Source organism: Chinchilla lanigera, unplaced genomic scaffold, assembly GCF_000276665.1.
Source record: "Chinchilla lanigera isolate Chin_1 unplaced genomic scaffold, ChiLan1.0 scaffold00019, whole genome shotgun sequence".
Taxonomy (NCBI): domain Eukaryota; kingdom Metazoa; phylum Chordata; class Mammalia; order Rodentia; family Chinchillidae; genus Chinchilla; species Chinchilla lanigera.
This window is the reverse complement of record NW_004955420.1, coordinates 19,011,533-19,032,814: the sequence shown is the minus strand read 5'-3', so window position 1 is coordinate 19,032,814 and position 21,282 is coordinate 19,011,533. Positions and strand designations below refer to the sequence as shown.

Sequence of the window (21,282 nt, the reverse complement as noted above, 5' to 3'; positions counted from 1 at the left end):
CATTTCTAGTCTCTGCTTGCAGATCTTGATTATAATGGATGGTTCATAATGGTTTAATTCTGATTTGAATTGTGCAGGCAGGCAGTCATTACTTTGTCTGCACAGAGCCGAAAACATCATCATTTAAACTCAGGTTTTAGATTGTCCCCTACATGAATCAGTTGCCCGTGGTGGATGGATGGCATTGCCCCGCTTCCTGTGTTGTGTGGTTAATTTCAGATCACTTATATTCCTAGGGAAATTTGTAGCACTAATTTTTTTGAGAAATATACTCATGCTGAGATGAAATCAAGAGAATCTTAGAATTGGAAAGTGCCTGAGACATTGGTTTATTTAGTATCAGTCATTTTCTTCGTGCAGCAAGGACTTACCGAGCACCTGTATGTCCAAGCACTGTTTTAGAGTCTGTGACTTGTAGTGTGGTCTTGAAATAAACATCCTTCATTCATTTACTTAATAAAAGATGTATGGAGCTCTTCCTATGTGCCAGGCATTATTTAGTAGAGAACTGGTGATAAAGTTGTGAATATAACAAAGGACACTTTCCTATTGCAATTTTTTTCAAGTCTTTAAGTCAAGCAGATTTTCAAGTTAACTTAAATTCCATCTTTTATAGGTGAGGGAATGAATGTTCACAGAGAAAATGCCCTGCACAGGCCTCACTGTGGGTGGCTGGCCTTGGCAAGGCTGGACAACAGCCCCTGGCTTCTGGCTCATTCCTTTGTCACTGAAATACACAAGGTCTCCAGAAACATCTGTTTCAACACTAGTTTCAAATAGCGATGAGGTCAGCACCGTGATCCAAAGGCAAGTCTCTCTCCCCATCAAGGCCCCCTGTCTATTCTAATTGAAGATGACCTGACTGAGGGATGTCAGGGTGGTATTTCTCAGGCACAGGACTCAGGGATAAGACAAGAAAAAGGACCCTACCACAGACCATCTCTTCTATGACTTCCATGTATTCGGTCTAAGTGTGCGGTAGGAAACTGCTCCATTGTTATTAGATGATGCAGGTAACCCAGGTATAATAAGAAAAAATGTCTTTAGGAAGCCAGGCATTGACCCACACTTGCAGTCTAGCACTATGGGAAGCTGAGGCAGGAGGATAACAAGCTTAGCAACTTAGTGCCATATTGAGACCCTACCTCAAAATTTTAAAACAGCCTGTGGTTGTAGTTGAGTGGGAAGGCCCAGGGTTGAATCCCTAGAATCACAAAACAATCAAACAAACAGACAGACTATAGAAAAGAAAGCAGTAATAACAAAGGAAAAAAATCTGTATTTTTCATAATACAATATGCAAAAGATTGTGTATATCTGTGTGTTTCTGATAATTGCTTCTCTCCTCTCATGATAAAAGTAAAAGAAGATTAGGCTCAGTTGATTTGTCAAAGAGAGATGATACAATTTTTTGGGTCAGTCCTCACTTGGAAGGGTCATTCTTCCCAGAAAAAGGAGCATTAGAACAGTATCTTTAAGGGGCTGGGGATTTAGCTCAGTGGCACAGTGCCTGCCTGGCAAGCGCAACATCATGAGTTCGATTCCCGGTACCAGAAAAACAAAACAAAACAAAGAACAGTATCTTTAGCCTTTCTACATTCTTTTTTTTGTTTGTTTGTTTGTTTTTTTTTTGTTTGTTTGTTTTTCTCCGGTACCGGGAACCGAACTCACGACCTTGCGCTTGCCAGGTAGGCGCTTTTGCCGCTGAGCTAAATCCCCAGCCCCAGCCTTTCTACATTCTTAAAGAGTACTTACTAAGTTTCTTATCTCACAGTTCGGGGAAGTACATAGGGCAACATACTTAATCCTATTCTACATATGAGAACATTGATCCTCAATAGTGTATGAAATCTTGTTCAAAATGTTGTGAAATGCCAGCCTATCTCAAAAGGCCTTTTCTCAGGAGGACTGACCTGGCTGCCTGTTATTAACTTGTATTTACAGGTTGGCATAGCAGAGGCTATGGAAGCCAGACCTTGGACATCATACCAGGGGCCTGAGAGTAGGATCAGCCCTTCTGAGTTCTGCCCAGAAGTCTTTCATATTTATCCAGCTGCAACTGTATCATTTTGATAGTGGCAAAAACCCAGTTTGAGAGTATTTGTTAGTGTTGTCATATTTGGCTGTTAACGAGGGACAGTTACCACAGAGAAGTTCTGATGCTACAAAAAGAATCTAGTGAGGGGGGTTAAAGAAAGAGTATCCCAGAAAATCATGTCATCCCAATCCTGACCTTGGTGTTTTCACCAAATAGGATACAACATAGGCAGTGTTCTCGCGCATAGAGTAGAGGATTGGACAAGGTGATGTAAGTCATCTTTCCATGCTGCATTGACTTCTGTTTTTGTTAAGACTGGGACAGCAACATGCTAAAGATTAATAACTGCATTCAGTGGGATTGCTATGCCGGGGAACTAAGAAGGAAGACAGAGGAGAAACTTCTTAATTGGAAGACACTGAGAAGCAGGAAAAAAGCTCCTTTCCCTCTGTACTTAGAAGACATGGATTCAAATGCTGACTATGAGGAGCTGGGGATTTAGCTCAGTGGCACAGCACCTGCCTGGCAAGCGCAAGGTTGTAAGTTCGATTCCCAGTACCAGAAAAAAACAAACAAAAAAAATGCTGACTACGTTTACAGATGTGTGGCTCATAAAGGGGATAGGAATTGCCACTGTCACCTACTATAACAGACTGTCGTGGAGATTTGGTGATGGTCTCTTTGTGTTAGCATCTTAAACTGAATCCATTCCAGGTGAAGGCTTTTATTTTGGTATGTAAAGGAATGTAAGTTACTTGATAAACAAATGTGTGGGTTGAGAGTATAACATGTGCACAGAATAAGTTTTCCACAAAATTCCCAGGGCAGCAAGGGAGAAAGGTCTCTTACAAATCCGGAAGGTCATTTTATGTTATGACATTATCAGTTGTCCTCGAGAGTTATCAGATACAGAATTCCTCACATAATTCCGTTTTTACAAGTAGAAATATAAGCTGGGTATGGTAACACATGCCTGTAATCCCAGCTCTTGGGAGGCTGAGGCAAGAGGATTATTGTAAGTTCGAGGCTAGCCTGGGCTACATGCTGAGTTCAACAGCAGCCTGAATACATAGCAAGACCTTTTCTTGAGAAAAACAAAAGTAAAGATATAAAATAAAGGAAAATTAATTATAAAGGAAAATGTAGGAAGATGCTTAGATATCTTAATTTAACTGAGTGACTAATGGATACCAAGCTAATTAAAAATGTTTCCTAGCCTCTTAAAATTTGTAAGGGGAATATTATAAAACCAGCTTCATATTCTCAGGCACTGGGTATTTGCTTTTTATGTGTGAGCTCATTCAATTATCATAATACTGCAATGTAGATATTTTTGACCTCCATCAGTAGACAAGGAAAACAAAGGCTAGTAAAGTACAGAAATTGCCTAGACTTTCAAACCCAGAACTCAGCCTTATCCTTAAATCTCTTAAAGTATGTGCCAGACCTTCTGCTCTGATTTTCGAGTAAGTCCTACCAAGATTATACTTAAAGATGTGGCAAAGGCAAATTTCTGATTTAATTCAGGTTGGAAGGAAAGGAATTCTATTCTTTTTTTCCTCTCATGATAGCTCAGTGGAGTTCTCTGATCTTTTAATTTGCCCCTGCCATGAAAGTCTAAAGCATAATCGTCAAGTCTTATCTTCCTTTATTTCTGTGAGATTAGAAAAGTGCTTTGGAACCTCTAGCATCCCATGTAGCTCACACATCTATGGTAAAGCCGCAGCTCTCTAAGCATTAAGGTGTAGGTGGGCTAAATGTCTGTAAATGGAGATTTTTCATTCTGAATTATTAAAGTTCAGATCACAAACCTAATGTTAGTGCTTAAGAATAAACAAGAAAGTATTTTTTGTGAAGAGTATGATTTATGGATTATGGCAAAATAGAATAAAATGGCCTCATTGTCCTGACTTTTTTGTCATTTTTGTTATTTTGTTTTGTTTTTTCTTAGGGTTTGAGGTTATATTTATTATTCTCAAAGCCTGTTTATGTTGCCCAGTATAAGACAAAAATTTTATAAATTTTCTTTCCTAAATTCTGTTACTAATTACGTGTGCCTCCTGTTTTTTAGTTTGACATGTGGATTTTGTCTGGTGAGGCAAGTTCCTCCTCACCAAAGCTACCAATGTACAGATTTTGTTACAATATTCTACCTGGGAAATGAATTTTGTTTGGTGCAGACTTGTCTGAGACTTTCTTTGAGGAGGATTAGAGAAAAACTCTTGTTATAACACAATAGGAATTCCAGGCTGTTAAAATAAGTTGCTTTTCGTGTAGCAACTCAAATCCCACCTAGAGTAGTTTGGTAGAATCATAAGTCATCACACAGCCCTTGTTTCATCATTCATAACTACTCATACCTCAATAAAAGCATTTTGTTGTGCCCTTTGCCTCAATCTGTGATTTGTGGATGTAGTATCTCTCCCATTACATTGGGAGCCTTTAATGGAAAGTCACATCTTTGTCTTCTATCTCTTCTCCTGTACCTCTGAGGATGTTGAACACTTGGCTTTGTTGTCTGAACTTTCTACAATGCCAGAAAAACTGTGGAGCTGATTGGGTACCAAGAGTTATGCTCAAAATGATTGGCAGAAAGAAAGAATACATGGATGTTGAAATTCTTACACTGACCTTTCCGTTAGGTGGTTTATAGCTGTCGTTTTCTTATGGAGGAGAGGGAGTCATGACGTCACAACAAAATACATGTTAAGCGTATGATGTCATCGAACAAATTGTTTCAGCAGTTTTCCTAGCTGGAGAAGGTAGGCTTTTCATCTGTAAAGCAAGAATTTTAATTTTGACTAGAACAATCAAAGTCATACGGATGTTACTAAGCTTGCTCGTACTATTTTCTGACTGTTTTCAAATGTATATTAGACACAAATACAGATAGACATCTGGATTTAGATTAAGATATAGGCATAGGTAGAAGACATCTGGAAAGACTGAGAGAACTTTTAATGAAAAAATGCGTGCATGGGCTGGGCATGCAGCTGAGTGGTAGAGCACTTGACTGACATGATTGAGGTCCTCCTTTTGGTTACCAGCAAAAGAGGAAAGGATGAAAGGCAGAAAAGAAGGAGGGAGGGAGGGAGGGAGGGAGGAAGGGGAGTGTTGTGGGGGAGGACAAATGCATCACATACTTTATAGGAAGGCAGAGCTATTGGAGGGTTTTGGGCCACAGACTCATTAAGGGAACTACCAAGATATAATGGTGTCGTTTATTGGGGAAGCCTTCTTCGTCACCAGAATCAAGATATAGGATAAGTTTGTATTCCACAGTTAAGTTAGGTGATCTCACTATTTGAGTTTAAATAATCACTCTGGCACTCCCAAAGAGATTTGCTTAGTCTTCACACTGTTATCTTTTGACTAAGCCACACTGCCATTCCTGGAAACACCTACACTTGAAAGGTACTTCCCAATATTTTTCTTATCACAGTTCATGTGGAAAATGATGGTGTCTGTTCAGCACGCTGGAGTCAGTGGGTGAAGCTTCTCCTGACTCACAATGACCATGGAGGATCTGTAGAAACCTCTAGGCCCTACTAATGCTATAGTTGGAGCTTATTTGTTGTTTGTGTACTGAGAATAGAACTCAGGACTTTGCACTTGCCAGGCAGGTGCTTATGTCATTGAGCTATATCCCCGGCCCAGGTGGAGCCTATTGAAGCATGCTGTGTCTTAGCCTGCCCATTGAGAAGCTTTGGGCTACAAAAATATTTGCCTGGTTACGCAGAATAATTGTACTTTCGGTAAAGTTCTCACCCAACCAAAACTTACGCAAGCACACTATTGTAGACACTAAGAATGCAACCATGAGTTTTCTGTCTCATCCTGCAGGAGTTTGGGAGACAAACATCAAGATCTCGACATATTTCTTGTCTTTATATATGTATGTATGTATTTGTGTGTGTCTGTGTGTGCAGGTGTGTAACTTGCACATAGCATTCCTGAATACTTTCTATTTGCAATGTTGAGTGTGTCTACTGAAATGTAGAATACATATAGAGAGATAGAACTGAAAAATCCTCCATTGGAGAGAAAATTAGGAGACTCATATCTACTCTAAATCTTCCATTACTTGTGTTACCTGTCCATGCCTTGGTTTCCTGAGTCTGGTAGTTGGACAAAAATTGTGATTTTTCAAATGGTACAATGTAGGTTCCCCACAGGCTCCATCCTTTTACACTCTTCAGCCAAAAGTGAGTTTGGGTCTTCCTTGATGCACTGTTTCTCTAAGCAAAGGACTTGGAGAGCAGCAAGGGAGGAGAATTGAAAACTCCTGGAATGCAGTATTCTCTAAGGATGCTCAGGAGCTAATATTTTCAAACTCTCTCTTTTCTTTTCCTTTTTATCCCAGTAAGACTCACACTATATCTGGAACATGTGACATCACACCTTATCATTCCAATGACTGTCTTGTTTCACAATACTACTTCTTTTTTAACATGAATTGCTTTATATAAGATCACATTTTAATTTTGTAAAGCAAAAAAGTTAACATTTCTAAAGGCAACAATCACTGTACAAGGACAGCTTGAATTAGAGACCTCCAAGTACCCATCTCCCTGAGACTGTCAAAATCTACCTTTCTCTGCAGAGTGGTTGGAGACAGAGGAACTCTTCTGCAATTTTTGTGGGAGTGTAAGCCAGTGGCACTTAAATGGAAATTAGCATGGAGATTCTTCCAAACACTAAAAATAGAAATTCCATGTGACCAAATTGTAACTGTCCTGGGTATCTTCCTCAGAGTTGCAGTGATTCATCCATACCCATGTTGATAGCAGCACAACTCGTAACAGCTGAATCTTGGAAGTGGCATTCAACAGCTGAATGCTAAAGAAAATGCAGTATATATACACAATGGAGTACTAGTCAGCCATGAAAAAAGATGAAGTTTAGTTATTTGTGGGAAAATGGGTGCAGCTTTAGGACATAATACTAAGTAAATCAATTAGATACCAAAGATGAAACATCACATAGTTTCTCCTATATTGATAGAAAAACAGCAGATAGACTTTGAAAATTGGAAGGGTATCTTGCAATACAAAGAGAAAGAAGAGTGGGAGGGGAATTCAAATTTTAAGGTGTGATAAGTATGTACACGTGAGCTGAGTGTAATTATTATACATTATAGACATGTGCTACTTTCAGAAGCAAAAGAGCAGCTCTGTCTGGAGTATGGGGGTACGGACGGGGACAAAGGTGGAGGAACACAGGGCAGGGAGCTGGCTAATGAAGATCTGTGTGCCTTCCATTCGTCATTTGCTGGCCCAAGCTGCTTTCTGGGAAACTGTCTTTTCTGATTTAGAAGCATTTTACAATAAGCTGATTTTAGGCCTATTTCACACGTTTTTCTTTTATAGCAGAAATGTTCAGGTTACCTGTCCCTTGAGCAGAGCTCCTGTAGACCAGAAAATCTTTCCACAGAAATGGCTGAAACCTTATAGGTTGCAGCTGATTTTTAGTAAATGAGCTGAGTCTTGCAGCCAAGCCTCAATACAAACAAAAACAATTTCTGGTCAAGTATTTCTCTGGTTGGTTCAACTACATTACAGGACAAGGTTTTTTTGTTTGTTTGTTTTTGTTTTTTTAAGTTAAAAGCCACAGAGAAGGAAAGCACAAGCCCTGGGAAGACAATTTCTAGCCACAGTAGCTCCGCTCACCAGGATAGCAAAAAAGGAGGGCCCTCGTTCTGCAGACCATCATCGATTCTGGGCTCTCCTCCTCTGCTCTTCTGCTATTTTAATTTAACCACTTCAAAATGGGAGAAAAATAGGTTAATAGTTTCCATGAGTTTAGACTGTGACCAGAGGGATACTAGGCAATTTCAGAACCTCAGGTGACCGCAGCTTTGAGGAGAGGATGATGATGGATTTCCCAATTCATCTTGGGATAGGTTCCAGAGTTGAGAGACTTGTGCCAGCACTGTGGTGCCAGCGTGGGATTAAGCAGTATTCCTTCATTCATTCCTCCTGCACATATTCATCCCCAGCTTATTTTTATTCCAGGCAGTATCCTGGTACAGTACAGGACCAAAAAATATATATCTTCAAGACACAGTCCATACCCTTAATGAAATGACAAGTCTGGTAAAGGAAATAGACAAATGCCCAAATAATTTTAATGAAGGTGGCACAAGAAGTACTGCAAGAACAGTAAGGTTCTCTGCAAGGAGACAGAAAAGAGGTGCCAGTTTCACATGGGGCCATCAAGGTAATTTAACAGATCAAAATGGTAAATTGTGATTCAAGTAGGCATTGACCAAGGTGCAAAAGTGTGCAATTTTCTCATAGGTTTGAACAAGAGGGGAATAGTCCAAGGTGTTATAAGAAGCTAAGCCTAGAAAGGGAAGTTGACTATCATGGGCAGAATTAGCTCTTGTTATATCACAGAGCCATTCAGTTTTTGTTATTAGGAAAACACTTTGTTGTGTTGGAAAGACAACTGGGAGTCATTGTGAGACCGAGGGATGTCCTGGAGGAGGCTCCATGCCAACAAGGAAGCAAAGGCAGAGGCCATAGTCATAGGTCGTTGTGAGGACACTAGCTACCTCCGCATAGGCACATCTTGCCTCACAGGAATTTAAAGACTTCATGGTAAGAGGGCAGTTACTTCCTAATTTCCACAGCCCACCCAGTTCTACATCTTCCTAATAAGATCTGCATCCTAGGTTTATTCCAGATTCCAGTGAGGCCAGCCAGATAACTAAGCATATTACATGTGAAATGTGATTGGAGAAAGCCAAGGACTGTGGGGAAGGATGGGAAGTGAAATGTGGATAATTCTGAACTGAATAATGCCTCTTATGAGGATGGTACTAGTACATGTTTTTAAAGACAGGTAAATTGCCTTTTTAATTCAATTTTCAAAGCCAGACCACACACTATAGTCAACATTTCTTCCAGAGTATTCCTGGACCCAAAATGTAATGATGGTGTTTGACTCAAGGTAGTAAATGGTCAAAGCCCCACTGATTGGGCTGAGCTCTGATTTGGGTTCCAGAGCCACCGTGCATGGTCTGGGTCATCAGACTGTTCTTCAAAAAGTTAGGGGCCTTGGGACCATCCCCTAGATCTTAGATGATGAAGCAAGGTTTAGAAGTAGCAGTAAAGCATTCTCCAATACAGAACCTAACTGGGAGAGTTCTGTGATCAAAATGACAGCGGTGGGCCGTGTTTAGCCTCTTATCTGATTCTGTAAATAAAGTTTTACTGGGGCAAAGCCATGCTCACTTGTTCACATGCTGTCTAGGGCAACCTTTGTGGTACAAGGCCAGAAATATTTACAGAGAAGTTGCTATCACTTTTGTGATGGTGGTGAGGAACAGGGTAGCAGTCAGGAAGCACATGTTCTAAATCCTAGGTTTGCTGTCTAATGCTTGGATGACCTCAGAAAAGGCCGTGAACCCATGCAATTGCATTTCCTTCCTCTGTAATAGCAGTACACATTCTGCCTTCCAAGGAATGCTGTGGACGGGTATATGAGCCCGTAGTCTTTGTAAGAACATGCGTGCTGCACAGAGGTCAGTCGCAGCCTAACACCAGCATGTGCTTTCCCTCCACAGAATACTCTGGAGCAGTGTAACGTGTGTTCCAAGCCCATCATGGAGAGGATTCTCCGCGCCACTGGGAAGGCCTATCACCCTCACTGTTTCACCTGTGTGATGTGCCACCGCAGCCTGGATGGCATCCCGTTCACCGTGGACGCCGGCGGGCTCATTCACTGCATCGAGGACTTCCACAAGTAGGCACATCCTCTCCTTCCTCCAGCCTACCAGTCCTCTGGGCATCTGTTCTTACTGCCTGGAGTCTGGGCTGCACATTCCTCTCTCTCACAGCTGTAGGTGCTGCGGGTATAGTGACCTGTAAAGAGCCTATTCACACCCAGTGCAGGAGTGACTATCAGTTAATCCATGCGGTCATCAATGGAGGCCGTTTCAGAGCTTCTTCGAGGCTCATCCATGTGACTCTCATTGTGGAAAATCTGACTCAACCACAAAGTACTTGCAGGAGAATGGGGGAGGACCCTGACCTGACGGCGTGTATAGAACATTTGGCAAATCGCTCAGCTTCTCCGAGCTGAGCATTTCAATTTCATCATTTTTCCAAACTTTGGCCTAAAACTCTCCCAGGTGTGACAAGGTCTACATCCCTGCCTCTCTGCAGTCGGGAGGCTACGGAGGACAGCACAGAGAACAGCTCTGTCCCTCTTATAAACGCAAGCCTCTCGCATACCCAGAGCAGCTTTATGCAGTTGTCACTTCCTTCCCTAACCTCTCCCTTCACCCCGGCCTTCTCTTCCTGAAGATGTTTTCAAGTTGAAATTGACTGATGCAGTATTGCATGGTCTTTAGGGGAGGATCAGAAAGTAAAACCTGGGGCTGGGGATTTAGCTCAGCGGCAAAGCGCCTGCCTGGCAAGCGCAAAGTCGTGAGTTCGGTTCCCGGTGCTGGAGAAAAACCAGAACGTAAAACCTCATGATCGAGCCCACTAAATCATTGGTCTAGAAATATACATCCCTCTTCTTCATTTCTCTCATTTGTGGATCCCACTTTCCTCCATGATAGCTGAGGTTTTTGAGAAAATTATACAGTTTTGCATTTTGCTCATTTTTATTTGGCCAGTGTGTTAGATGGTTTCCTGATCACATGCTGCATATGTTTAGGGGCTGCATAAAAGCTGTAGGTGCGACTTGCTAGTGGAAGATAGGAGGGTTTTCTTTTTTCTACTTACTGGGCATTGGCTGTGAGGACAGTGTGGGGGGCTGTCCCTGAGAAGCAGCTCATACTGCTCACCACTCTGAGCTCTCCAGCCTGCAAGTGTGCAGTCTTGTGGCTTCATTTTCACCACTGCTGATCGTCAGCAGCCAGGAGGTACTTTCCACAAGCAGTTTGGAGACCTGAGACTCATATTTAAAAAATGAATTTCCTGACCACTTTCCAAGTAGCAGCGAAAGTGAAAACCTCACCAAAAGACGTGAGGCTGAATGAATAAAAAAAAAAAAAAAACCCAGAGGCAGAAATGCTCAACCTGAATTAGACAAGGAAGGGCTCACTTTTAAAGGACAGTCGCAGCATAAATTGCACTTCACGTTGTTGATATTTATAGCTTGTAATTACACAGGGAAAAAAAAAAACCTTCTTCTATTTAAAGGAAGTGAAAAGATACCAATCGGGAGTGTATTTCTGTCATTGTTTCTCTCCTTTCTTAGACTTACCCTAGTCCAAGAAAGACTGATAGATATAATCAGAACACACATGTTTCTATTGCTGGAAAAGACTGATACACTACACCCCTCAATTAAAACAGGAAATCAATTCTGACAAATGTAAGTTTATATCCATGCCATTTATCTTTCATTTCTAGCGGTGGGGACCATAATTAAAGACTTGAGACTCGTGACATAAGTGTGTGGGTCTGAACGCGCCAAAAAAGCAGGCTTGAGCAACGAGAGAGGAAAAAAGAAATCTCCAAACTCAGCTATCGCCCCCTCCCCCGACCATGCTTTGCATGTTAAAACAGAAATTATTTCTTTAAAAATAATGCTGTCTCCAGAATTGGCAGGTCTGTAGAGGGAGAGACTGTGAGATTTTCCTCACTTATGAAAAGAAAGTAGAAAAAACTCTTTTTTAGAACTCTTATTCTGAGCTGTGAAAGACAAAGCCACTCAAAGTCCAGAACCAGGTGGGAAATGCAGGACTAGAGAGAGTAGGCAAAGTCACCCAAACTCCTTTCCCAAGCATTTCTTGGAGGTCTTACTTTTGGACTTTCTGAATGGGTCTGCTTTTGTGGGATTTCTTTCCATGTGTTTGTAAGTTTATGGGGTTGGTGTTTTGGGGATGTGGGGGAGTTGGGTAACTGGGGATTAAAGCCAGGGTCTGCATGCTGAGCTGTATCCCCAACACTTTATACTTCATTTTGAGACAGAGTCTCACCAAGTTACTCAGACTGGGCTCAAACTTGTGATTCTCTTGCCTCAGCCTCCCAAAGTGCTGGGATGACGGGTGTGCACCATCACTTCCAGTCTTCTGTCAGCTTTTAGGAGATGTGTTTCGGTACAGTCCCACTCACATTTACAGAGAATCTGCCGCGTGCCAATAACCGTACCAGGTCCTGAAGGAGAAGTTATAAGGAACAAAATTGCCTAGACAGGCATAGCAAGGCAGAGAGCGTGTGCAGACACAGCGGGGGAGTAGGGTACAGGGGTGGCACCCCCCGAGGGACGGACCTGTGCTGTCGAGTCAGGAAAGATTGTGTAGCTCAGGGGTCAGGGCAGACTTTGTGGAAGCAGAATTTGAAGAGTGGGTTATGTAGGAATCAAGGAAATTCCTAGAGGGTATTCCTAGAGGGAATTTCCTAGGGAATAAAAGGGTGACCTCTTGGCAAGACCTCAGAGATGGTGTTTAGAAAGCTGATGGGCAGAACTTTGAACTCTTGCTAGTTAGGTCACTGTCTACATACTGTCCTTGGTCACAGTTGGTTCGCGAGCTCTTTCACAGATGTCAGTTCAGGGACTGCTGTGCCTTTGGTACCCTGGCTGACTGTCCACCTCTATAAATACAACACACACACACACACACACACACACACACACATACACACACACATACACTTTCCCATTTAAGCTAAGCAGTCATCTTTAAAGGCAGATTCAATTACCATCTCCTCCAAGACAGCTTCTCTGACCTCAGCCCTCTCCTCGTGTTTAGATTCACATCTGCTCCGAGTTTGATGGAGTTTGGTGGTACTACTTACCACAGGCTGATTTGCAATGAAGTATATAGGCACAAAGTCTTGCGGTCAGCAACTTAAATTATCTGGTAGTAAGAGAGAATATGTGTGTACAAATTAATAGAACAAATGCATGAAAATGTAGAACTCCCTCTCAGGTCATTCCCAGTGCCAGGGCTGTAAAGAATCCCAGAGAAGTAATTGTAACTGCACCATTCAGTATGCTGAGGGGGGCAGCATACTACTGTCTGTACTTTCCTAGCGTGGATATAACCCTAATCTGTTTGTTTAATCAGGATCCGTTTCTTGATTGCCAGAAATATGCTGGGTAGGAGATGACTAAGACCATCACTCTCTTGGCTGTAAAGTAGAAATGATGAAAGTACTTCCTCATAACGCTGCTAAAAAACAATATTAAGTACATAGAGTGTTTAATAGAACTTGGCACATAGTAATAATCAATAAATGGTAACTGGAATCCTAAAAATGTTTTCATCAAAATTATTTGTTATTATTATCCACTCAGTGAATTGAGCATGAGAGAGACCACTGGGATTTTTAGCCCCTCAAATTGCCAACCTGTGAACACTCTGAGGACCCCTCCTCTCTCTGCACTTTGCTGTTTGCCATCATGAAAAGGGCAGTTGGTAGGAAAGAGTCATTACTTGGCCGAAATCCAGTTTATGCCTCTCTAAAGAAGAAGGGCCTGGAAGTTGAACATAAATGTTGCAGACTATACTTCATTAGACATTGTCTTAGTTACCTTCTCATAGCTGGGAAAGGAGGAATTTCATTTTGGCTCACATTTTGTAGAGGTTTCAGCCCATAGTGGTCTGGCTCCATCGCAGGAGAGCATGGCAAAGGAGAACGACTTCATGACATGGCAGTGAGGAGCAGGGCAAGATCAAGGACAGAGGAGAAATACATAACATTCCAGGCCCTGTTCCCACCAGGCTTCATCTCCAACATCACTCTCAGCTATGAGCGCATCAGTGAACTAATCCAAACACAAGTATGATCCAGTCACCTCCCCAAATCCCCCCCTTTGAGCGCATGAAGCTTTGGGAGGATATCTAGACAGAAACCATAACAGATATTGCTCAGATTTCTTCTTTCGGGACCAGTCATGGTAATCAGAAAAGGAGCAAAATCTACCCTTTGCAGCTCATAGTGTAGTGGGGCCTGAAGGCACACACAAAAAATGAAAGAAATCTAATCCTCAAGGAGTAAGTAACTCTGTTTTGGGGAGCTGGGGGCAGGAGGCTTATGATTAGAAAACAGTACGAAAGAAAACATACTTCCACCCTCACAGAATTTACAGTCCCAATGTTTTTGGGGAAAGGAAATTTTACCGTTAATACCAGAAGCCTGCTTATTTCACTGCTGATGACCCAGATTCAAACATAATCAGGTAGTCCAAAGCAACTTTTTGCCACTGCATATAAACTTTCCACATAAAATACCAATTATAACAACTCTGATTACTGCTGCAGTCGTACCATGATCGTTTTAATTTTTCTTTCATAGCAATCAATTGATCTGCTGCTTAATTCATATTTATTTAGATTGCAGCCACACAGATGCCTTTTGGATGCTGCCAGGAAAATTAATATGTACATATAGAGTATAATGTATGTAAAAAATGCTTTGACAGCTATAAAGTGCTCTGTGAAGTATTAGATTACTATCATTATTTCTTTTTAAGTCTCACTACAAATAGATAAATTTTAACATCATTAATCTTAAAGCCATTACCATGAAAAGACTGAGTTGCACAGTCTCTTTTTCTCCTCAACAATCTCTTCGGTCCCTACCCAGGCCCATTTTGAATCATGGCTCCTTTCACACCTTTACAAATGCTACCCTTGGTTTCGGAACGTATGGATGAATGGACACCCTGTATTTGCAACCTATTAATCTGCTAGGAAGTGGAAAATGTTAGGGACCATAGGTCATGTTAAGCAATAAGAGAAGCAGGGATATAGCTCAGTGGCATAAGTGCCTGCTTGGCAAGTGTGAGGTCATGAGTTCGATTCCTGCTACCAAAAAAAGAAAAGAGAAAAGAAATATTAACATTCTTCCCTATGTATGCGTATGTATATTTTTAGGTGTCTATATAGTTAGAGCCTTGAATTGTGCTAAAATCTTTCAAAGAAGAATGTTAGCAGCTCTTTAACTTTTTAAACAAAAGTTTAACAAAATCAGAATGTAGGACATGTAGATTTGGTCATTTTAAATTTGATGTACTAGATATTTAAACTTCTATTTTGAATAGTAATATATATGAGGCTTCTTGTTTTGGTTCCTGGGACCCAATACACATTTCTAAGAAAGAAACGGTCTGAATTCAAAAGGACACAAAAATAACTTCAGGATGATTACTTAGGACCTAAGGATTGGATACAAGGGTCTAGAAGCAAAAATCGGAGACAAGCGTGGGCCTACTGGCACCTTGGTTTCCCCTGGGTGCAGCCCAGGCTTCTAGCAGGAACCTGTGCACAGGTGCTGTACTGACCGCAGGCCGTGTGGTAAAGAGCTCCCAGTGCTCTGCATGCAAAGCAGTTTGCACACTCGCTCTTGCGCCTCATCAAATATCACAATCTTTGCCTCCTAGAAGGACCTCAGCAGTCTGACTTCCCCACTGTGCAGGTGAGAAAGCCACCCCAGACAAAGTGACAGAGTCACACAGGAAATGCAGACCAGGTGTTTTGATGCTGGGTTGACACCTTTTCTTCCTCCCCCTGCATGTCACCTCTTTGTCAGTGTCTATTCTTAGTGTCTAACCAGACTTTTTTATTTTCAGGAAATTTGCCCCCCGATGTTCTGTGTGCAAGGAGCCAATCATGCCAGCCCCAGGCCAGGAGGAGACTGTCCGCATTGTGGCTCTGGATCGTGACTTCCACGTGCACTGCTACCGCTGTGAGGTCTGTAGTGGGCGCCCTGCCCCTTGCCAGTGCATGGCAAGCACAGAAAGGCCTATGAGATCTGGGTGTTCACACAGCAGTTGTTTCATCAGGGAAGACCAGGGTGTCTGTGTGAACAGCCTTGGGATTTAGATCTGACGTGGGCATTTAATGTAAGTGACATTGGATAGGTCACCTTACCTCTCTAGGTTTCCGTTTTTCCACCTGTACAAAAAACAAAAATTCTTCATTCCCCAGATAATGTCTGTGAGGCTAAAATACAAATTTATAAATTGTAGATTATTGTTATTATTTTTTGGTATTGGGAATCGAACTCGGGACCTTGCACTTGCCAGGCAGATGCTTGTGCCACTGAGCTATATCCCCGGTAAATTATTGAGAAATGGTACTGTTATTGTCATCATCATCATCATCATCATCATCATATACTGAATCTTAAACTTTGGCTGTAATGCATTGCCACTCATCAAAAAGGATGAAAATGGGGCCAGGGACATAGCCCAGTGGCACAGTGCCTGCCTGGCAAGCACAAGGTCCTGAGTTCAATTCCCAGTACCAAAAAGAAAAGAAAAGGATAAGAATCCATTCATTTCAGGGGAGTCAGAGTTTCTTGTTCAAAGTTATGGAATTTCACTTATTAACAAGCACTGACTGAGCGTTTAAGAAATCAGATGGCTTCCAGAGACCACAGGGAGAGCCAGGTGTCAAGGGCCAGAACCAGAGTCCAGGCAGGAGGTGACAAAAAAAGCCCTCCGAGGAGGGCAGCTGACGCTAAGGGACACATAGCCATTCACATAGCCCAGGGTAGCAAGTCTTCCCCCATGATCATTATCGTAGTTCTACAAGTTCCCCAGACCCCTCCTGAAGCATTTTCCTTCCTTACTACTAGCGCAGCACTGTTTAGTCCCCCTTTCCCATTGGTGGATACAATAGGGGATTCCTTATTACCACAGCCTCTTGGGATTAGTTGTCTAGTCCAAGAGGAAATCTTCCCGGCAGAGGGGCTGGCAGTGTTGTGAGGGCCACCCTTTCTCTCTAGGAAGCATTCCATCTGGTTCTGCCTCTGCTACAACTGACCGTCTCTTTTATACAGGATGCTTCATTTGGCCATAAAGCCTGGGGTGCATGCTTTTCTCTAGCCCTGACATGAGTAAAGACAAGTAAAAAAGAAAAAAAACTAACACCTTTTACACAAGGTTTTATGACTGTTGAAGTAAAGAGACCAACAGTGTACAAATGTTGACTCAGCATCTCCAGATGTTCTATGTATTTAATCTCCAGGGAAATGTCCATATCCTGCAAAGGCAAGGGGTAGCATTTAACTGCTTTTGTAGCCTTTCCAAAATGGATTTTCAGAGATGCTGTCTACCGTCATATAATCCTACATGGTTATTCAGCTCTTCGCATTTTTATAAAGTACCCTCCATCCAGTATCCACTGTGACCCTCGCAGCAGCTTGGCAAGGTAGAAAATGAAGACGTGTTTTCAGAGTGGCAGTTGGCCTCATACATAGTGATAGAACTAGGGGTGTTCCCCCAGTGTAGCCCGGCGGCCTACCTCACAGTCGAGCACTGATTCCTCTACAGCATACTAACTTTTCTGGAAAGTCCGGCAAACTGTGGTTCTCTATGTCCCTTAGGATCTTATTTTCAGGGGCTGGGGATTTAGCTCAGCGGCACAGCGCCTGCCTGGCAAGCGCAAGGTCGTGAGTTTGATTCCCGGTACCAGAAAACCACCCCCCCAAAAAGGATCTTATTTTCTTACTATAATTGAAGTAAATATGCATAAACCACAGAGGGCCCTTCTACTTGGCAAGAATTGCTTTTTGCTTTTGCCCAAAAATGACCAAAACTTCCATTTCTGCACCTTGTCTATTCATTTTGAGAGACTCTGCAAATGACAATAAAAAATAAAGATAAATTAGGGTCCGTTTTTATTTTCTGTTGTCTTTCTGTTTTGAGAAGCAAACCACTACCTGGGAACCGAGATCCACTGGCTCATCTCTCATTTTATCTGTATTTCATTTTCAGTGACCACGGGAGATCACTGTGGTCGATTTGTATATATGCACCCAAACCCTTGTTCAGTGTGATTCAAGATGCCTTATATTATGTACTAGCAGCACGTAATACATGATAGAAAGGAGGGAGGCATGGTACCAGGGATGCATGATACAAAGCGGGAAAGATGGCGAGTGGCCACTCTGCAGAGTTTATAAGCGGAAAGGTGAGAAATTGGGATTTCAGGTACTGACCGTTTTATTGACTTCATTTCCATCTGTCTTCATTTTTCAGGATTGCGGTGGTCTCCTGTCAGAAGGAGATAACCAAGGCTGCTACCCTTTGGATGGGCACATCCTCTGCAAGACCTGTAACTCCGCCCGCATCAGGGTGCTGACCGCCAAGGCGAGCACTGACCTTTAGATGTAGTAGCTTGATCGCTCCTTAGTGCATACAGCGCTGAGAAGAATGAAACACAAGAAATTGCTAAGAAAAGAAATAGGAAAATAGAGCCAAGGCAGTGGAGTTATGGGATGGTGTCTTTTTTCATCTGCTGTTAACCTCCCTTTGGAATCACTTGGCTCATGAGATTTTTTTTTTTTTTCAAGTTCTTACCAAGTGCACGTTTCACATTCAATCATGCAGGGCCCTGGTGGGTCTTTGTTCTGAGGACTTCCACATTTTTGCACAGATTATACTCCATGCCATTCGCTTCTGCATTCTTGTAACTTTTAATGCCTGTGTTTGTCTCACTTTTCATCTGGTTGAATAGCTTTTTTTAGTGTGGTATTTGCTGTCATATAGTTTTTCCTGGGCAAGTATACCAGCTCCCAGGTGCCGGTAAGCCTGGAGTCACCATCCTCTCCTTTTCGTGCTGCCTGTAGCTATAAATGTTAGCCATTCCTTTGCTGGGTGTTGAAAAGTGTGGTTCTCCATTGCTCTATACCACTCTTTTCCTTTGGAGAAAGCAATGCACAGTTTCTGTCGTAGGCTCTAAAATATTCAAGTGGTAGAATACATCAATTAAAACTAGCCCAAATTTGGTATACAACCAACCAACTTCAGAATCTGTACCAATCAGTGGTCACGGGTCATTTGAAGATAGCTACCAGCTAATAGCTAAGTGTAAAACACATCCAGCCTTCAATTTTTTTCAAACAGATTACGAGTGGGATACACTTGGTGTGCACTTTGGGGTATGTTTGAATAGCGTATTATTATTCTAAAATACTACCGTAAGATTTTCCTTTTCTATACTACCTACACATAATACAGACACACTTGCTTTTGTAACATTTTCAACACTGTGTTACTTTTCATCTTAGAAATATTGTGATGTTTTTCCCTAATATACAAGCACAACTACTAACATTGACTTTTCCCTCTGAAGGAATATACCGATAAAAATAGTTCAGACGTCTTTCTTTTCTTTCTTTGAATCTCTCTAGTCCCCAGTCTGTTTTTGCCTGACAACTGTAAATCAGGAAACACAAAGTGAAGTTGTGTTGCTTTATTTCATTTACTTAAAAAGAGAGGAAAGCTTGAAACAGAGTGTGAAACACAGTTTTATTCTTCTCATCATCCTTCTGCGACTTGAATTACATATTGCGGGAAACATTTTCATATCATCAGTGTGACATTTACACCACACTTGCAAAGACAATCACTGAAGAAAGTTATCTTTCCGAGCTAAAAATATGCAGAATATCTGCCTAGAATCTTTATGCAAACTCTTATTAGCCAGGAAAACACTTGCTTATCAACTGCAGAACCATATTTATTAAGTTCTAGCATGTCTCATTTGAGGAAAGACACCTAGCTTAGCAATGGCAATTTGCCATTTTGTAAACTAATTAGATATTTGGGCATAAGATTTTTTTAAACCTTTCTTCAAATCTTCCCCAAGTATATACTTTTAAATTATGGAATATTTTAAATATACAGCAAAGTATAAATAATAATATAATGAATCCTTATATACATAAACACGTAGTTAAAGAAATCAAATATAACAAATATAGTCACATTTCCCTGTTCACCCTTCCCTTATTCCACAAATGTCTTCTTCACAACTACGAAGTGCTAGTTTTCTTGTCTGAGTTTTGTTTTTAATTTAAAATTTTAACATCCAGAACCGAAATGAAAAATTATCGGTGCATAATTTAAATTGCGACCCAGGCCTCGGGAATTTCAGTTAAATTTATTTCACTTGGATAGGAAGCATCATAAAAGTGATTTTTTTTTTTTAATGAGAAATTCTTAAACTTGTGATCACTACAGCTCATCTAAGTTATTCTAAAGCTTCTTGGCTTTCGTCATGTAGGAGTTTTGTCTTAGAATCTCCAAGGACATAAACTGTATGAGCTTCCTTGGACCATTGTCCTATTCTTCCCGGCTTCTCTTATCTTTGACCTTATATTTCTCATAATGTGAAATATAACGAGATTCACTTAGGAGCAGTTGGTGAGTTTTAGGATACAATGGGAGCTGTGTCTCTGAATTCCTGTTCTCTAAAAAAAAGGCCAGACTGTGCTGATGACCTCAAAAAAAGCACTGACTCCTAGAAAATTTAGGGTGGTAATATATTCTGCTTGAATCAAACCATTAACATGTTTACTGTTAAATACTTTGGGGTAATCATCTGGAGACCAAAAGCGAAGAGTCCAATTTACTGGGACGTAGGTTTTATCTTTAAAAGTAGTTATATAATATGTTTTGCCTAAAGAAGAATTTATGAAATAGTGATACCAAAAAAATGCAATAAGATCCTATTTGTTTGTTGCATTGAAGACCTTACGTAACTGAATGTTTACATGCCAAAAGCAGAAGTTTTAAGAAAATGCTATCACCGGAACATCACTGTCATTGCCAGCAGACTTCTACTTCCTTACGGTTTTTACAGTACGTTCTTATCACATAACCTCAGAGTATCTTTACCAAAGATTTTAAACATGAATCTCTTTTTTAATAGACTTACACTTTTATAATAATGAATGTGCACACATAATATACAAAAATATTTAGATTTAGGTTTTTTTTCTTTCACAAAGTCTACTAAGGAAAGGATCCTACTATATTTTATTCTAGGATTTCTTAAATATATGATTTATTTTGCTTTCTATTCTTGTCTTTTTCTACTAATCATTTGATTTAGACAATGCCAAGTCACTCTCTACTGTTTTAGTACGTGAAATTCTGCCTATAACAGAGATACAAAAATCATATTACCCTAATGATTATATATTCACATTGCCTTTTGATATATTGTCTTTATTGTTAATCACTTAAATACATAATTAACAGAAAAAATCAGAGTCTATAAGAAAAATTTTGTAAAAATATACCTATTTTTAAAGACCTATTAAAAGCACAACTATGTGGTATTTCTGTATAACATGGGAGACATAGAAAAGATGAAAACCCATATGTCATGAGCTCTGCAGATTATTTCAAAATTAGATTTTTTTTCGATGCTGATGATCAAACCCAGGGCTTCATACCTGCTAGGCAAGCTCTCTACCACTGAGCTACACCCCTGGCCCAAAATAATTGCTTGGATTCCCAGATCATGTGAATCAATACAG

General features: G+C 41.0%; 1 protein-coding gene across 2 annotated transcripts in view; it reads left to right on the top strand.

Moving 5' to 3' along the window:
* Lpp (LIM domain containing preferred translocation partner in lipoma) overlaps positions 1–18,417 on the top strand; it is a 619,705-nt gene extending 601,288 nt beyond the window's left edge. For both annotated transcript variants that reach the window (XM_005383241.2, XM_005383243.2), the window contains 3 exons: positions 9,609–9,787; positions 15,578–15,698; positions 17,993–18,417. In XM_005383241.2, coding sequence (XP_005383298.1) covers positions 9,609–9,787; positions 15,578–15,698; positions 17,993–18,121 — 429 coding nt within the window. In that variant the 3' untranslated portion in view covers positions 18,122–18,417. The remainder of the gene's footprint in view (positions 1–9,608; positions 9,788–15,577; positions 15,699–17,992) is intronic.
* The last annotated feature ends 2,865 nt before the right edge of the window (positions 18,418–21,282 follow it).